At 40.8% G+C, this 19,762-nt stretch overlaps 1 protein-coding gene across 3 annotated transcripts in view; it reads right to left on the bottom strand.

The window, feature by feature from the left end:
• Positions 1-335: 335 nt before the first annotated feature.
• The window catches only part of Kiaa1328 (KIAA1328 ortholog), a 290,749-nt gene continuing 271,322 nt past the window's right edge, over positions 336-19,762 (bottom strand). For all 3 annotated transcript variants that reach the window (XM_031365156.1, XM_031365157.1, XM_031365158.1), the window contains one exon: positions 336-4,114. In XM_031365156.1, the coding sequence (XP_031221016.1) occupies positions 3,910-4,114 (205 nt within the window). In that variant the 3' untranslated portion in view covers positions 336-3,909. The remainder of the gene's footprint in view (positions 4,115-19,762) is intronic.

Genomic DNA, 19,762 nt, shown 5'->3' with positions numbered 1-19,762 from the left:
CCCCATCTAAGCTCAGTGGCTCTTCCCAAGCTCAGGAGGGAAGCTGTGGGGCTGCAATGCCAGGCAGACCCAACCTGGCATGGCTGATACATACATACCAGGAAGAAGCCTGAAATAATGGGAGTTCTTTTTGCTATCTCAGCTTCAAGTGGGTCTTCTCAGACTCAGCCTCATTCAACTTTTCCACCCCTGACACAGTAAATCTCCTTCTGCTATTCTCCAGCTTGATGAAGTAAGCTGTGTCATTCTGAGAAGACATACATAATGGTATGCTAAAGAAATCATGGATCTCTTCATTCATACTCAGAAAAAAATTATTATACTGTAAGAAAGTCTGAATAGCATGAATTTATTATGATGATTTAACATTTCTAGCACTTGAGTTAAAAACTCCCCTCCATAAATAACTGTCCATGGAAAATACAGAAAATTTATACAGTTCCCCATTTCCCAATGCTACATAAATCCAACAAGTTAAAATCTCAGAGTAGGTCTGAAAAACTGAGGGCTCACCTCATCTTACTGGGATACACATGGTCTCCCTCATCTCAGCAGCCTACTGGCTACCTCAGGACCTAAAGCTGAAAAGGGTGTGGAGGAGAGGGTGGGGCAGCACCTGGGGAAAAGAAAGAGGGAGCTTTGGTTGGCAGTCCACTGTGAGCAACTGTGTGTGCTAGTGCCAGCTTGGTGTCAGCCAATCAGGTATCAGACTACAGAGTAGGGAAGGGGCTGTCAGCTCTGGAATGAGGCTTTCTGGTCAACCACCTCTGTATTTCTCAGACATTAACACTGCTCCCTGCCTTTGGGCCTGTTGGCTGCTCCATATTCTAAGGAGATGTGTCTCAGTGCCCTCCAACTGCCAGCTTTACATTCTTGGGAACGTTGACCTTCTCATCCTGGGTTTTCTCTAGTCTAGGTTTTTAGGGCTAGGTCAGCAGGTCAGGCCTAAAATCTGAGGTAGAATTATCATTCTCAGAAGGTATCAATAACTCATCTGCATATCTGTATGTTGCAAATGGTGAAGTTGGCTTCTCCAACATAGCACATGTTAGTCTGGCCACCTGGAACTCTAATAAGAAAAACAAAAGTACCCAGTACAATGTGTCATAATGAGGAAGGTCATAACGGAGGATCTGGACATGCCACATGGCCAGTCTTTTGATACTGCAACATGATGACATGATTTATTATATACAATATTCATGTTTGAGAGCTACACAATCAAGTTACACACAAAAAGTGAAAAACAAAAATAACAACACGACTCAAAAAGTTTTAAGTAAGTTTACAATTTTGTGTTGGGCCACATTCACAGCTATCTTTGACCATATGTGGCCCATAGGCTATGGATTGGACATATCTGCAAATCTTACTAGAGCCAGCAGTACACAGTGCCAGGAACATAAGGAAAATTTCACAAAGTAGTAACAACTTAGTCTCAAGTTATTTACCCTGAAGGACCTGGAAAGAGAAGTGTGTCATTGGGACATATCTAACAGTAGCAAGCCACAATGGTGAACAAAGGAGAGAAGGTAATGGGGGCAGGTGATGCAGCAGAGGGACATGGGGCCAGAGACAGAGAGCTCTGATGTGCCTCTCTGGGGCTGTGCCCCTTGTCCTGTAAGCCCTGGGGAGTTGTTTGTATTTTTAAGTAGGGGAGTTAGAAATCTTAAATTTGGAAGACAATGTTAACCACTGTAGATACGGGACTGGGGAGGGAGCAGTGGAAGTGTCCCATGGCCTGCCATCTCCAGTTCTCTCTTCTGGCCCACCTTTTCTCCTTTATGAGAGAGCTGAGTGGGACATGGCATCGTACCAAGGCTGTAAATGGAATTAGGCCTATTTCCTTTCCTTCTTTCTTCCCACTGCTCTCATGTGCTACCAATCCATGTGGCTGATAAATAATGACTGGACAGTAGAAAAGGGTCTTGAGAGTTTAGATAGTGACTCAAAATAGGAAAGAGAAGTGAGAAGTAAAGAAAAGAACAGTGACCCCCATCTCCACCTCTGGGTTTGAACTGCTCCTATCTGGTGACTTTGGTGAATCTTGTTAAACCAAATTTTCATTACTAAGTGCAGTTTTGCTTAGAGGAAACATCTAGGTGCTGGCCACACAAGTCCCAGCCAACCACTGAAGAAAGCATTATCAGGGGAGGCTCATGGCTTCTACTTTCTTCCCATTCTTCTGTAGGATAGGCTACAATCAGCGCAAGCCCCAATACTCTACAACAACACATATATCTCAAAGGAAATTTAATACAGATTAAAATGTTAACATACACCATCCAGTTAATAACAAAGTCACTAGGTTTTGTGTATGTGTGTGTGTGTGTGTGTGTGTGTGTGTGTGTGTGTGTGTGTCTGTGTGTATGCATGTGTGCAGGCACACACACAGAGAAATGCCTGCAAGACAAAGAAGGCAACTGGCAGGGCTGTGAAATATGAAAAGAGTGCTGACTGATACTCCCCTGAAAACTTTTTTTTCTCTTCCATACTTCCCATGCTGGTGAAGAAGCAATTAAATTCCATTCACTGGCATGCTATCACAAAAAATAGCTTTAGTTTTTAGGCTGTTTATAAGTCTTCTACAGGTAAATAATATTCTTAAAGAGATCAGATTCTCTTTCTTTTCCTTCTGGAGACATACTGAAGTAGTAAAACTACTGATGCTTTGAAAGGTGACTGTAGTTACAGCGGGTCTAAAGAAATAGGTATACTTAAGCTGTCTTTGATACACAAGATAGAGAAAAGATGTTTCTGGAAACCCAACTGAGAAAATGGCCATTTTTACCACTCCAAAGACATATCCTAAAGGTGCTTTGAAATGGAATAAGCCTGTTCTAGATACTCTCAGGGTGACTTTGAAAAGGAAATTGGAATCTGCAATGAACTTTCAATTTCCATAGGGAATGACTATAAGTAATTAGTCTTGCCCTTGCATTTTCCTCAGAGAAGAGTATGGGATTGAGAGGCTCAAAGGGAGGGCAGGCTGAGAAGACTCAACAGGACTGAGCTCAGCCTGAAAAGAAAAGATTGAGATCTGGGTCAAGAAGGATAATCAGCAGAGCTTTCTTAGACTCAGTGCATCCACAGGTGCTCAGAGTAGGACTATTCATCCTTATGGAGTGAGGTGGGGGCAGAAGGAGCCTGCTAACCTACAGCCACTTGATATCACTTTCTCTAGTTCCATCTTCCTCAGACACAACCACAGATAAAGTTTACAAGAACAGCAACTTACACTGAAGTCAACAAGAAACATCCATGATGGGACACTAGAGAGGTAAATTTCCCCAGGCAGCCATTCACACATGTGGTTGGTTTAATGCCACTGTCTAGTTGGGAACTTCCCTCTAAGTCATTAAGACTTTGGGTTTAAGGGGTGACAATGATCATGTTGATAATCACTATGACCTACAAGTACTGGTTCCATGTAAGACGATATTAGGGTCATCAACTTCAATTTCAGAATGAAGAGCCACACTTAGTGTTAGTGAGAAGAGAAGAGCCTTTCTGAAGTGGCCACTTTCATATTTTAGAGATCTGTCAATGGGAAGGTTTTCCTTCTGTAAAGAGTCAACTTTTTGCACTAGTAAATTGAAAAGACTCTTAAAATGACACTAGATATTCGTTGAGTCTGCCACACAGAAAGTACCCTAAATTCTAATTTCTGTTTGGTCTAGAAAAGATCCGACCCCTAAGCGACCTCCTTTAGTCTGTTTCTCCTGACTGGACTGACAAAAAATCCCCTGATTTATTAGAATGGTTTCTATATTCAATACCATAAAAGGCTGCCAGCAAGAGGTCTCCATGAAAAGAGAGACTAGGCTACTTTCCAATTTAACACCCTACATCAATATGGAAAGGAACCCAACTATTTCCTGTGGAACTTCTGTAGCATGTGCTTCAGAGTCATATGAAAAATATGTCTTCCAGAATCTGATTCTCCTCCAGATCTTCAGGGCTCCTATGGGTCCCCACTTTCTTCCAGGTAGATTTCTGAGGGGTAGGTCGGAGAGAACTCCATGTCCTTGCTGCTCTGGAGGGATGGGGCTGAGACTTGGGAGCAGAATTTGGGCTCAGAGACTGAACCAAATCCAAAAGAGATGTCTCATACCTGTAAGACAGCCAAAGAAAACAGGGTTAGAGCATTAGAACACTAGGATCCAAAAATCCCTCAGAGGTACCCAGGCCAAGAATTTGACCACAGAGACCAACACAGGGAAACTCTAGGGGGAAAAGCCCCAGACAGGGTTTGAACACAAGGCTCCTGTTACTGTCTGTAAGCATCTGATTTTATACGTGAGGAAACTGAGGTCCATAAAGATGAGCCAACAGTCTGAACCAAGGCCCCTTTGACTTCCTAGAGTAATATCTTCAGTTTTTCTATCAAGATTAACATATACAATAGTGGTGATACATGTCTTTAATCCTAGCAATGCGGGGAGGGTGCAGAGGCAGGTAAGTTTGAGGCCAGTATGATTGACACAATAAGTTCCAGACCAGCTTAGTCTACATAGTGAGATCACATTAAAAAATTATTAATAAGGCAAAGATAGCAAAAGAGAAAGACTGGAACCTCAACTATGTATTAGTTTATAGGCTATTATTAGTAGCTGTAACCACACTATCTTTTTCTTCAATGAATTAGTCTAATTTATGAATTTATATTAATGTATCAATACCCACTTTTATGGATCTGTTGAGTTTGTGAAGAGGCACCATGACCAAGGCAACTTTTATAAAGGAAAACATTTAATCAGGGCTGGCTTACAGCTTCAGAGGCTTAGTCCATTATCACCATGGTAGATGTATGGCAGCATCCAGACAGATATGATGATGGAGAAAGACCTGAGAGTTCTATATCCTGCTCTATAGACTTCAAAAAGGGACTGTCCCACTGGGCATAACTGAAGCATATATAAGATCTCAAAGCCTGCTCCAGCAGTGACACACTTCATCCAACAAGTCCATACCTACTTCAATAAGGTCTCATCTAATAGAGCCACTCTCTTTATTGACCATGCATTCAAAAATATAAGTCTATAGGGGCCACATCTATTCAAACCACTACAATTCCTATGTGATATCATATTATATACCAGAAAACAAATGTCATTATCAGCTCACATTATATGAATGTGGTTCAGTATGTTAAAATAATATGGTAGAGACTATAAAGTTGGTTAGCTTGGCTTATAGTCTGGTATCTGTAATAATATTATAGATGCCTTACCCAGAGTTACAAAATACCATCCCTTGAAACATATTAGCCTGTGTTTCGGCCACAGACATGAATTCCATTGCTTCTGAATGGCAGAGAGCCAGTGCTCCAGAATTTTCTAGGTACAAAGCTGTCTTTATGAGCTTCATTATAGCAGAGTGATGAGCAAAAAGCCTGTTTGGTCCGCTCTGTCAGTCCCATCTTGATCTGTGCTTGTATGGGACTAATTCTATTCTTATAAAGCTAGATGTAGCTAGAGCCTTACTTTCCATTTGCTTGCTCCTGATCTAACAAGATGCAGGCACAAAACTTCAGAGGGGACATAGCCTATACTGATTTGACTTGGCTCCATATTGCCAATTTTAGAGCCTGTCTGACAGAGGGTGTGCTGGAATAGTATAAAGACAAATTATTTCTGGGTTCATTCCATAGGCTGCTCTGGATGAGAAGCCAATAGGAAACCACTCTCCCTTAGTTGACCATGATGAAAAACATCTCTCCGTTCACTGCCTCAAATATAAAGAACCTCTCTATAGGCTGTTAAGATGAATCACCATAATGACAGAGACTTCCTTCCCCTTTCTGATGTTTTGTAACTTTATTAAACCTCTCTTACTTTCATTTATATGACCAATCCTGCCAGGATTCAATCCTTAGGTCCCATCTCTTAGGTGATTTTATCCATCCTTATGGTTAGTATCTACATGTAAATGACTACCAAAGGCAGATAAACAACATTGGTCTAAAGTTTAAGAATCATACAGTCAATTGATACCTGATACTTTTATTCAGATGTGCAATAGGAATTTTAAGCAACTATGAGGAGCAGCTCACAACCCCCTATGACTCCAGCTCCAGAGGAATCCAAAGCTTCAGGCCTCTGCAGGCATCTGCATTTATCTGCACATACCCACATATACATAATTAAAAATAATACAAATAAATCTTAGAAAACCCTGTTATTCTTGATCCCTACCTGAGCTTGCATGAATTGTAGTCTCTATTGAAGAGGGTCTTCCAGATTTTTCTTGCTCACTTTGACCATGTTTGTTTTTATTTAAGTATCACCACCTCAAAGCTGGACTTCCAAAACAACCATCATTTCATAAACATTTTGTTTTATGACATATTATGTTACTTTAATTGCTTTTGTCCCCTTCAATAATATGTGATTCACTGTCACTGAAAAATATCACCACAGGCCAGTTTACATATATTTACTTCTTTCTCTTATAGTTTTTGGTTGAATTTATTAGAACCACTACCAGACCTGTAGCAAATACTAATCTCAAAACAATTCAATGTTCTATAATAGTTACCAAGGAGATTTTTTTTTCTTCAGGAAAAATCAAGTGTCACTTCTGAATTTACACAAAAATTATGGCAAACCAAGCAAACAAATAAATGAAAATAAAAAAATCTTTATCATTGCTAAGCCTTTGAACTACTGTCACAGGTCAGGGTATTATATCCTTTACTTCTGAGAAAAATTCATGGAACTAATGATGTTAAATCTGTGAAAACAAGGGAATTTCACCACCAGCACTATTGATTCACTAACACACAGTAAATCCAAATGTCTTCCCTTATAGTAGCTGTTTCTCAACAACACAGTGAATAACCATGAATTAAATGCCTTGCATTTTCACAAGATCTGTAAATTTCTCTTCTTCAACATAAATACTATCAGCTGTAGCTCATAAGACTCCACTATAGGTTGTACTGAATTAGTGTTATCTCAACTATTTTGAAAATATTCTTGTCTCTGGCTGTTCTACACAAGTTACCCACAGAGTTGACCAGCCTTTATTCATTGTCACTTTCTCAAAGTCTAACATCAGTCATGCCATAAAACCTAAAAGAAAAACATTATAAATAACTTGCCTCTCTGACCATTGATGCTCCTGCAGGAGCCAGCCAGTCAGTCAACATAGGAACCATGACTGGGGGAGTGAGGATGATTATATGAAAGGCAGAAAGAAGATAGAAGAGACAGATATGAGAGGGCTGATAGTCAATACCATGCCAGCAACAAGGGTATTTTCTCAGTGCCTTTTAAAGGCAAGCAACACAAAGCTTCACAAATTCCAGGAAGATAAACATTAACCACAAATGCTTACAAGGTGAATTTATGGTATACAATATCTATGTTTGACTAAGGCCGTTTTCTTCTGCCTAGGAAAATCTCTTAGGGATATATGCGCAAGTGGAGGAACTTGGCAGGATAAAATGCACATCTTAATAAAAAAAAAAAGATGTCGACAGACTCACTCATGATTAATTACAAGCAAGAAGTTAGTCAAACAAGTCCAGATATGCTCCCCACATGTCCCCCTTTTTTATCTATACAAGCAAAAGCTGCCTCAGTTGTTGGCACAAAAAGACTGTTCCTGTCTTAGGCATCCCCTCAAGAGGTATGGACCTTACATGTCATTGGTACATGAATCCAAGCATTCATGCCCTGTCTTAGGTTGATCCATCTGTGAGAGAATCTTACCATCTTTTTTATCTATGAGAGGCACTTTATCAGTCATAGAGCAGAAAGTTGTGCTTGTCTTAGGTTGCCATCCGAAAACACAGCCCTTACCCATCACTGGCACATGAATAATCTTGTATATGACCTGTCTTAGGTTGAGAAGGCTTTCAGGATGATCTTACCAGTCACTGACCACCACTTTCTGCTAGGGAAAGACATTGGAGCTCGAATTTACATAAACTCTACTTTGACATCTGTAACAGCTTTGATTTCCCTCAAAAGAACAGGTAATAGACATGCCATAAAAAGGATCATAAAGCCAAGCCATGCTCTGCCCAATAGGAGAGAAGAAAATGAGGGCCATGAAGGAAAAACGGCCTGTAGTTTTTTCAGAATATCATTTGCAGTGCTAGCAGCATCAAAAGACAAAGGCTTTGTGCTTCTTTTCTTTCTTTTTCTTTTTTAATTTATTTGTTTTTGTTTTTCAAGACAGGGTTTCTCTATGTAGCCTTGGCTGTCCTGGAACTTACTCTGTAGACCAGGCTGGTCTTGAACTCAGAAATCCACCTGCCTCTGCCTCCCAAGTGCTGGGATTAAAGGCATAAGCCACCTCCTTATGCAGGCTAATAAATCTAAAGAAATATTAGTATTATGCCATAAACCTTAAAGGCATCTTTTTACTTTGGTCCAATTATGCTGACCCACATTATGCATTTTTGGAGTTATAGAAATCCATATGTATTGAGAATGACATTCCAAATGACTTCTGATTTTCATTCCTTGTACCTCATCTCCAATTATCCCATTAGTGTATCATATAATATATCAATTCTTTGTTCTCACCATCTATCCAAATCCTCTTGTATGCTCAGGGCATTGGTTACATTCTCTGCAGGATGATCAACAAAAAGGTTTATACCTTTTGTGCTAAAGCTAATGCAGAAGTAGTAGCACTGGCTGTGAGAGTCATGAGAGCAGCAACAGCGACAATGGTCAGCCCAACCATATGTTTGCTCCTTGCCAGAGCATGATCTAATTCTTCCAATATTTGTAAGCCTTTTCAGAATAAAAGGGTTCAGATAAATGTACAGGAATCATAATAAAATCTGGTTGATGTACTATCATTACAGATTGACCATCATACAGTGCGGAAACCATCAGACAAAAGACAATTAAAACAAGAAACACTGAACTCATTATCAATGCCAATAACCAAGGTAACATTCCCAATTAGTAAAAGATTAGGTGAAGGGTAACACAGGATGTCAGCACAAAGTCACCCAAAGTTAACTCCAGAAGTGCTCCCTCCATGCTCCTCTCAGCTTCAGATACTCAAAGTGCCCTTGCTTTAAACATATACCACATCGCACTGCACTGCACTGCACCACAAAATAAAACAAAACGTTCTCCTATTCAGCATGCTACACTATGAACATTAGCCATCTAAGTCTCTTCAAATTTAATTCAGAGAATTTGTTTGGCTCTACTGAGGTTTCTGAGCTGTGGTCTTGAAATGTAATTGTAGGGTTAACCTCATTTGTTTTTCTTCCAGAGCACTGTTCTGTGCTCTGATACACAGTGTTAGTTTACAAGTGATTCTGCTAGGCTCCTCCCAAGGGACCTAACAATGACTTACAAGACCTGGCATTACCTGCTACCACTTACAGGCAGGCAGCATATAAAAAGACTGCCTCACCACCCCAGTTCTCTTTTTCTTTCTTTCTCTCTTCCTTCCTTCCTTCCTTCCTTCCTTCCTTCCTTCCTTCCTTCCTTCCTTTCTTTCTTTCTTTCTTTCTTTCTTTCTTTCTTTTTCTCTCTCCTTCTCTCTCTCCCTCCCTCCATCCTTCCCCCCTTCTCTGATCTCAAGGCTCTGCTCCTGTCCGTCTGCTTCTACCTGTTCTTCAGGTAGGCCCTCACTCCAATCCCTTTTCCCAAATAAACTTTCTTTTTACCAGATCTGTGGCCTAGATCTGGTATAAAGATCAGGGGGACACCTGGCATGGGCCCGCCCACCTGCACCTGGAAGCAGACTATGATTTAAGCTGTCCCTGGGAGGAGCCTAGTGGAACTGTTTGTAAGCTCACACACAGTGTCTGATAACGGTTATGTCTCCTGGTGTTAGTTTCTTCAGGTGAGAAGACAATTTATCTAGTCCTTGTTACTCCACTTTGCTTGGAAGCCAAAGCTCCTGATAATTCTTAATCTGAATTAAAAATGATTTAAGTATATGCCTTGAGAAAAGATCTTTTTTTGTGGTATTAGGGTTTTGTCACTGGAGACATTTGACACTGTCTGCAAGTGTTCATTGTTTTGCTTGACTGTTACAGAAACTTTTGAAAACTGATTTAGGATTGAATTTTGGAGTGTCAGAACCTAGCAGATTACTCAGAATACCCATATTAGTGTTATAATTACAAATATGCTTGCTAATCATATAATGACAATCCATATTTCTAGTTGCCCAGGGAGAAAAAGTTCAAATACAGTATTTGTTGAGTGAAAGAGATCTCAGTGGCAAATAATCAAGTTTTAAGTATATGAATGCAATCTAAGTGAACAAGTTTTAACTAACAGTGTACAACACATACTAGCCCTATCCCTAACATTGCAACATAATTTACACATGCTTGTAAGATAAACAAGCAGAAATAGGTCACCCAGTTGATCTGTCAGGGGTTTTCCACAGCACAGGAATGGGAAGAGCAGCTGAAAGGCATATTGACCCACCACCCTAGAGGGGAAACACAATGCCTCCATTTAGAAATCAACATTAGCTCACAGGAAAGGAAAGAAAGCATGACACAAAAAGTTAAAGTTGAAAAGTTCTTGATTCTCTTTCCAATAAAGTGATTATGAGGCTAAAATCCCTTTGAAAGAGTGAAAAGGAAACAGAAAATTTGTAGAGGTTCTAATGGAAGAATTATAGGAATTTTTAGAATCATCTTTAAAGTACTCTCATTAAATATAAAAGAATCCAAACTAGTGCTTCCTAATTTCTTCTCTTAGTCTCTCTACTCAATAAGCTTGCTGCACATTTTATTGAAGAATATAAGCCACAGGGAACCCTGTGGCTCTTCAGACAACCAAGTCAGTAACTTCTGTGATCCACACTCTCTTTTCTCTCCTGCTACAGTGGAAAAGTTCTGATCCTTCCCATCTTCTTTGTATCTCAACACCCTGAGGACCCAAGGACTTCTATGTTGGGGGATATTTTTTGTGCTCTGTGTATTCAGATTATGAATTATGATTTCAAGTATCAGAATTGTGCCCAGAGATCTGGTTGCAGTCAAGATGCATTATCAAGCATCTCCTGTTCTCAATAATGTGTAAAAATTGTTTTCTATCACCTCTGATGTGTTACTAAAGAGCTGATCAAGCCAATAGCTTGGCAAGAGAGGAGAGTTAAAGCCTGATGTCTGATCCCAGTGTGGGGGCATCCCAAGATGGTAGAGGAGGGAAGAGGGAAGAGGGAAAAGGGAGGAGAGAAAATGGGAAAGGAAATAGAGAGGTTGCCAGGAGAGAGTTGAAGACACCAATAAAGCAAGAACAGTCAGGGCACAACCAAGATGGCAGGTAATGCCACTTGTCTGGGAAGTGGCAAGGAAACAGGCCAGATCAGCGCAGTTGGTTTAGGATAGCTCAGTTTCTGCCCAGCTATAGTACAATAAGCTCATTAATAAAAATCCCAGGTCTTGGGCTGGTGAGATGGCTCAGTGAGCACCGACTACTCTTCCAAAGGTCCTGACTTCAAATCACATGATGGCTCACAACCACTCATACTGAGATCTGATGCCTTCTTCTGGTGCATCCGAAGATAGCTACAGTGTACTTATTTATAATAATAAATAAACCTTTGGGCAAGTGATCAGGGACTGAGCAAGCGAGGTTTACTGGAATGAGCGGGGCTGACTGGAGTGAGCGGGGGTCAACTGGAGTGAGTGGGGTTGACTGGAGTGAATAGAGGTCCTAAAAGTCAATTCCTAACAACCAGATAAAGGCTCACAATTATTTGTATAGCTACAGTGTATACTCATATACATAAAATAAATAAATAAATCTTTAAAAAAATCCCACATCTTTGTTATTATTTCAGAACAAGGGCTGGCATAGAAATGCCCTATATATTTATATTTGTACGTCTTCTCTGTCCTCTCCTCTCACTGATTCATTGCCTTTAGTGTCCAAGCATGTACTAGTTAATATCTTCCAACATTTAAAAACCTTCTTTTTTAAGATTCACACATGCCGAGGAAACAATGAAAAGTAAACCATCATTCTGGCTCTAGCCAATAATCATCAATGGCTACCAAGACCAAGTGAAAGATTGATGGAGACCTTTACAACAGATCTAGATGACATTATTGATGTCTACTGAGTGATCTTAAAGTCACTAGTACCTATTTCTTTCCTGATATGTGACCATAGACAGTACATAGTCAGCATGACCTATGAAAGAGCCTTGCTATGAAAAATTTCAACTTAACCAAACCTTTAGATATACCTGTCAATTCACATGGAATATGTAGTTCAGAAAGAGAAAAAAAAGAAGCTTCAAGTATATGATCAAATAAGAACCAGAATGTGTGAAATTTTATGACAAATGACTCAAAGTTACTATAAATAAAAAGGCAGAAAACTATAACAGATTTTTAAATAAAATGCTTAAAAGATCTATCAGCTACATGATATATGTGGTAATTTGAATAAGAATGGTTCCACAAGCTCAGATATTTGACTACTTGATCATTAGGGGTGTAGTGTAATTTGACAGGGATTAGGACATGTGACCTTGTTAAAGTATAGGTGGTCTTATTGGGGAAGTGTGTCCCTGGTGTGAGCTTTGGGGTTTTTAAATGCTCAAGCCAGGCCCAGTGTCTTGCTCTCTCTCTTTCTGCTGCCTGTGGAACCGAATGTAGAACTCTCAGCTACAAGGCCTGTCTGTGTGCTGGCATGCTCTCCTCTGTAAGGATAATGGTCTAAAACTCAAACTGTAATCAAGCTCCAACTCAATGCTCTCTTTTGTAAGAGTTGCCATGGTCATGGTGTCTCTTCATATCAATAAATACTAAGACACTATATTTGCATAGTAATTCAAAGATCAATGGCAAGTATGTACTTTTTGAACTAGTACAAAATGGAACACTGAAGGATTATTAGTTAAGGGATTATTATTTTGTCAGAATAATGATATAGTTTGTTTTAAAAATCTAATTTGTCAGAATATATAGAAGTATTTATTGGCAAAATAATATGATATCTGGATTTGATTTAAAATATTCATACAAGTCCTATTGACTCTTGTGGTAGTGATAGTGATCTGGGCATGGGGCAGTGGTGACTGAGTTATAAGTCTGGCCAGGTGTGTCAGACCACATGCTACCTTGCTCCTACCCTGGGTTCTATAGCCTGATGTTGCTCAGGCCTTCCCTAGCTGGACTATGGTGAGTTAGTTCCTGGACTGGAACATGCTCTGAAGTTCCTAGAACTAAGTGGTTGCTGCCTCTGGCAATGGCACCAGAATCACGATACAAAACATGTCAAGTAAAGACAGCACACTGGGAAGTGACCCATGACAAGAGGCTTCTGTCATGTAGACTCCTGACCAAGACCAACAGAATGCCATACTGGGTAGAGCTACTGTTTCCTGCTGGCATTGTTTATTATAATACCACCTAAGGACTCTATCAGGGCCCCAAAGAATCACACCATTACCATCTTCATCTGGAACAGCAAACATGCCCAGCTAATGGTGGTGGAAGAATGATGTGTTTACCATATGGACTCTGATAAAAAGCAGATAGACCAAAATCTATTGGGGAACCTGCATCTCCAGAATAGTTTGCCTTAGTTAGGGTTTCTATTGCTGTGAAGAGACACCATGACTAAGGCAACTCTTATAAAGGACATGTAATTGGAGCTGGCTTACAGGATCTGAGGTTCAGTCCATTATCATCATGGTGAAAAGCATGACACTATTCAGGTAGGCATGATGTTGGAGATGCTGAGAGTTCTACATCTTGTTCTGAAGGTAATCAGGAGAAGACTGATTTCCAGGAAGCTAGGAGGAGGGACTCAAAGCACACTCCTACAGTGACTCATTTTTTCCAACAAGGCCACATCTACTCCAACAAGGCTACATCTCCTAATAGTACCTTTCCCCGGGCAACCATATTCAAACCAACACACTGTTCCATAATTTGGTCTTGCTGGGCTCAAAGCAATGTAACCAAGACTAGGGACTTTGAGTACAGCTTGGCTAAGCTACCTGGTACAAATGGAAAAGAACAGCTCTTTTAGTCAATTTCCCTTCTTTAGCAACCATCCTAAGGGGTCTCTCTTCCTGGGAAGCTTCTGAGGTAGCTATGCAAGGTCTCAAGTTCTCATTTACTGTGCAGTCCTGTTCTTTTTCAACTGTTCTTCCTGAGGCCACCATGAAACCTTCATTGGACAAATGCAGTAGACTTTCAGACTTAGAACTGACCATATCTGGCTCTGTGACATAATTTTTCCTCTTTGCTCCTGGATTCATGATGTTACTCCTCATATTGTTCTTAAATTCTGAACAACTATGCATTTCTTCTTACTTTGGAGCCATCCTCAACAATCCTTTTGTTTATTCTCCCTAACTTCAAAGAGTTAACATTCCTCAGTGCTCAGAGGGTCCTTTTACTTCCTTTGAGGTGACCTCAGTATCTCTGTGTCAATTCTCAATTTTTCTTTATTCTCAAAGCATTCTAAACTTAATTTTCCCTAAAATTCCTCACTGTTGCCCTACAACTATCTATTTCCTCATGGCTAAAATCTTCCTTTTCTAATGTTTCCATTAAAACAAACAAATGTGAATAAATGCAAGCAAACAAACAATACATTTTAATCCATGCTACCACTGGAGCCCCAAACGACAGTGTCATGCTTGAGACCACCTGAGAAGGCCCTGTTGGCTCTACACCCTAAACACACTGCAGTACTGACTGCTCTTATTCTCTTTGAAACCTTGGGTCCCAATCACCTTGGGCCTCAATCTATGCACTACAGCCTCAAGGATTCTCATTCCCACTCCCACTCCTCTCCACATGCAGCTTGTGCACAAAGCACATTCTGTCAACCCCCTTCAATTGCATGCCTTCACATTTGTAGCACAGAACACCTATCAAGTACAACCTCCTGGCTAATTTATATGCCAACTTGGCTAAGAAATGGTGCCCAGTTTGGCCAAGCTCTGATGTCCATGTTGCTATGAATGTATTTTTTTTGGATGTATTTAACATTTGCAGTCAGTTAACTGGCTTTGAATAAAGCACTTTTCCTCCATGACGTAGATACATCTCTTCCTAATGTGTTAAAGACTTCAAGAGAAAAGACTTTAGAAAACAAACAAACAAAACAAAACAAAACAAACACATGGCCACCACACTTCTGAGAAGTCTCCTACAGGAGGAGGAATGCCACTTCAGATTACAGCACAGAAGCTCTGCCCTAGTTTTGAGCCAGTGGACTGTCCTCTGGGTTTGAAACTTTCAGCCACTATGAGTTGCGTAAGATGATTCCTTCAAAATGCACTGTATTTTCTCTATTGTCTTTGTTTTTCTGAAGAGTTCTCATAAGTACATTCTGTAAGACTCTGGCTTCTTCCCCCTTTCAGTCTTTACAATCCATCTTCAACTTTAGGAATGCTACTGCTCCCTCAGACTCTTCCCTTGACTCCTTCTCAAAGAAAAGGCTCACATCATTTTTATAGTGTAGTGTAAAATACAGTGTGTATTACAGAATAGTGTAAGATAAACAGTTGCATATTAACCACTCTCCCATCCTTCTCCTGGATAATTATTACTCATCATACTAGAGATGAACTAATGTCTTCAGAAGATATCTTAGTCAGGGTTTCTATTCCTGAACAAACATCATGACCAAAAAGCAAGTTGGGGAGGAAAGGGTTTATTCAGCTTACATTTCCACAGTGCTGTTCATCACTAAAGGAAAGCAGGTCAGGAAGCAGGAACTGACCCAGAGGCCATTGGAGGGATGTTACTTACTGGCTTGCTTCCCTTGGCTTGTTCAGCTTGCTCTCTTATAGAACCCAAGCCTAGGAATGGCACCATCCACAAGGGGCCCTCCCCACTTGATCAGCAACTCAGAAAATGCCCCACCACTGGATCTCATGGAGGCACTTCCCCAACTGAAGCTCCTTTCTCTGTGATAACTCCAGCCTGTGTCAAGTTGACACACAAAACCAGCCAGTACAGAAGAGCTGTACTTAACACTACTATCTAAAAGTAGATCACAAGGCTGACTTTTAGTCCATACTTCTCTGCTCTTTCCTTTCACAGCATTGGTCATAACTTACAGGATTTTATTTGTATGAGTCTGTTGGACATGTCTCTGCATTAGACTGGAAACTATGAAGACAAGAACCACATGGCTTTCTTTGTCTTGCCACTGTGTCCTTCATGTCAAATACTCAGTACACAAGATGTCAGATTACACTGTTCTAATTATTTTCTTAAACACTTTAATTGTTGAGATAAAAATGAGAGTCTCAGTGTGGTGGCCCAGACCTATAATCCCAGCATGTGCAATGCAGAGGCAGGAGTACTGCTACCACTCTCATGGCAGCCTTGTCTCTACATAGTGAGTCTCAAGTCACTGAGGGCTATAGCATGGCTGTACAGTGAGATTCTGCCTCAAAAGGTACAGAAAGAACATGTTTACATTTATAAAAACTCTGGCTAACATAAAGATAACAAGTGGCAGAAATGCTGGTGTGGAAGTGGAGATCTCTTACTCACTGTTAGAAGTATAAACTGGTATAGCTATTAGTGATGAAAATTCTCAAAAAGCTAAAAAATACACTCTCTTTCTCTCTCTCTCTTTCCCCCCTCTTCTCGTCCCCCCTCTCTCCACACACACAAGTCCAAACTGGTGTAGCCATTAGTGATGAAAATTCTCAATAAACTAAAAATAGACTCTCTCTGTTTCTCTGTCTCTGTCTGTTTCTCTCTCTCTCTCTCTCTCCACACACACACACACACACACACACACACACACACACACACACACACACACACGACTCAGCTACACTATATTTTGACCCATAGTACTCTATACTTTACAACAGAGATATCTGATGGGCCATGCTTATTTTTTTTTATAGTCACAACAACTAAAAAATGGAAACAGTCTAGATGTCCATAAATTGGTAAGTGAATAAGAAAAATAATGGTACATTTATATAATGGACCTAAAGAAAAAATGAAATAATGAAAACTTCAGGAAAATAAATAGAACTAGAGGATACTACCCTGAGTAAGGTAACCTAGAAAGACAAACACTGTACATTTTCTCTTATTTGCTGGTCTTGCCTTAGAAACTCTACATTTGAGTGTATAACTTGGAGACTTGGAGTAAGTGTGGAAGCAAAAAAGCAGAAGGGGACCATTGGAGGAGGCAGGGAGAAAGAGCTCTGGCAGCGGGGAGGGGGGTGCGGGGCAGGGCAGAGTGGGGGGCCGGTATGACAACAGGATACAGGTGCCATCAAGTGGGAAAAGGGATATTCAAGGTGGGAGGAGATTTAAGTTTGGAGGTGGAGAGAGAAAAAGAGAGAGAGAAAGAGGGAGAGAGAGAGAGAGATAGAGAGAGAGAGAGAGAGAGAGAGAGGGAGAGAGAGAGAGAGAGAGAGAGAGAGAGAGAGAGAGAGAGAGAGAGAGAGCACTAATTGGATTTACTGCCCACAGAGGTAGGGGCCATAAACTGCCCAACAAAACTCACACTGCCAGGCAAGGAACAACTCCTTTCCAGTTGTTGGTCAGAGGTTCTAAGAGACCACCAAAACAACATAGGCCACTGCCACGGCCAAGGCTGCCTGCCATTACTTGAGGCTGAGAAGTACTGCTGAAGGCACTGCACGCCTTTGTCACAGTCACCCAATCCTGGTAGCCTCCTCCCTAAGGACTGGCTCTCAGAGTGTCCGGCAGTGTTATGCATGAGAGAAGTTCCAAGAAAAAATCTGCAAAATTCAGATTATTTTTGGTCAAAGCTGCCCTAAATCCCACAGGAAGCACACCCAGAAGAAATTCTGCTGAGTTCTTATTCCTAACAAAGGGGTTGTGCCTCACTCTGAGTGGTCAGAGGTTAGCCTTACATTCTTATGCATGGCTGGCTAACGGAAAAAGGCACATCTGTTAAGCAAAATTAACTTTTATCTTAGAAAAATGCTGATTAGGGGAGAAGGTTTTTTTTTTTTTCCAGATGGTACCTTTATTAATTTATTTAAAGATGGAAATTTATTTGTCCCCTTTTACTCTAAGATAAGATTGTAATTTTACTTATATTTCCTACATTCTGGATTTGTCAGGAATACTATTCCTGAACTAGCAACAAAATGGCTGGATGCACAAGACTTGCACTGAACCACACAGCTGTGCTAACATGGATGGGGAAAGCTTCACTAGTCTACACTCTTACCTGAAGAGCTATAGGCAGCCAAAGGATATTCAAGGGGAATCAGAGTTTTAATTTTATTTTTTCAGGAAAGAGCCCCTTGGTAGCTTACTCATGCCCATTTAGCCTTAAATCCATGTATACATGGGCAACACAAATCAGAAAATTCTGAGAGGGGGATGTTGGAGATACAGGTAGGGGCTGAAGGAGTAAGAGGAAAAGGAAACGGAGGAAAAGATATAAATACAGTGCATTCTTATATGAAATTATAAAACAGTAGAAAAGAAAAAGTATGTTTACATTATAAAGGTTCAAACATATAAAATTATACTAAGAAAAGTCCCTTCTACATTCCATTTCTCCCCTCAAATGTCAACCCTATTCTCTGTCTCAAAAGCCAGTGCTAACAATCTAGTGCATAAGATTCTAAACCCCTTTTAAAATGCACGTGTGCACATATGCATACACACATTCATGAAAATACATATACAGAATGAAACTGGGCCATGCTTATGTTTCAGAGATCTCTGCAAGTGTGGCATTGGGCTCTATGTAACTCCTTTTTTTTTTTTAAATTAATTATTTTATTTATTTACATCCCAAATGTTGCCCTCCCTTTTCAGTCCCCCCTTCCAGAGTTCTTCACCCCATCCTCCCTCCCCTTCACCTCTGAGAGGATCCCTTCATTCCCCTTCTCTGGGGCATCAAGTCTCTACAGGATTAGATTAGGGCCATCCTCTCCCACCAGGGCTAGACAAGATAGTCGAGTCTTCTGCTACATATGTGCCAGGAGCCTCAGACCAGCCCATGCATGCTTCTTGGTTTTTGGCTTAGTCTCAGGGAGCGCCCCAGGGCCTAGGTTAGTTGACTCTGTTGGTCTTCCTATGGGATTATCTGGAAGTATCTGCTTATTTCAATCAGCTGCTAGTAGACCCTCTCAGAGAACAGCCATGCTAGGCTCCTGTCTGCAAGCACAACATGACATCAGTAACAGGATCAGGGGTGGGACCTGCCCATGGGATGGATCCCAAGTTGGGCCAGTCACTGGTCAGCCATTCCTTCAGTCTCTGCTCCATTTTTGTCCCTACATTTCTTTTAGGTAGGAACAATTTGGGGTTGAAAAATTTGAAGGTGGGTTGGTGTCCCCATCTGTCTACTGGGGCCCTATCTAACTACTGGAGGTAGTCTCCTCAGGTCCCATTTCCCAACTGTTGGGCATTTTGTCCAAGGTCACCCATGTTGAGTCCTGGATGAGTTTCTTGCATTCCAGGTCTCTGAGACTGTCTAGAGGTTTCCCTCCCCCCCCAACACTCACAGCTGCGTATTTCTATTCATTCTCCTGGCCCTTTGAACTTCCTTCCTGTCTCCCTCTGCCCCCATATCTAACCTGCCCTCTTCCCTCTCTCTCACTCAGCTCCCTCTCTCCCTCTCCCTCCCATAATTTTCATTCTCCATTTTAGGAGGAATTGACATATCCTCACTTGAGTTTTCCTTCTTGTTTAATGTCTTATGGTTTGTGGGGTGTATCATGGGTGTTCTATACTTCCTCAGAAAATTGGGAATAGCCAGGTGGTGGTGGCACACACCTTTAATCCCAGCACTTGGGAGGCAGAGGCAGGCAGATTTCT

This window comes from Mastomys coucha, unplaced genomic scaffold (assembly GCF_008632895.1).
Source record: "Mastomys coucha isolate ucsf_1 unplaced genomic scaffold, UCSF_Mcou_1 pScaffold13, whole genome shotgun sequence".
Taxonomy (NCBI): Eukaryota; Metazoa; Chordata; class Mammalia; order Rodentia; family Muridae; genus Mastomys; species Mastomys coucha.
Note: the sequence above shows the minus strand (reverse complement) of the source record. Positions and strands in the feature narration are given on the sequence as shown.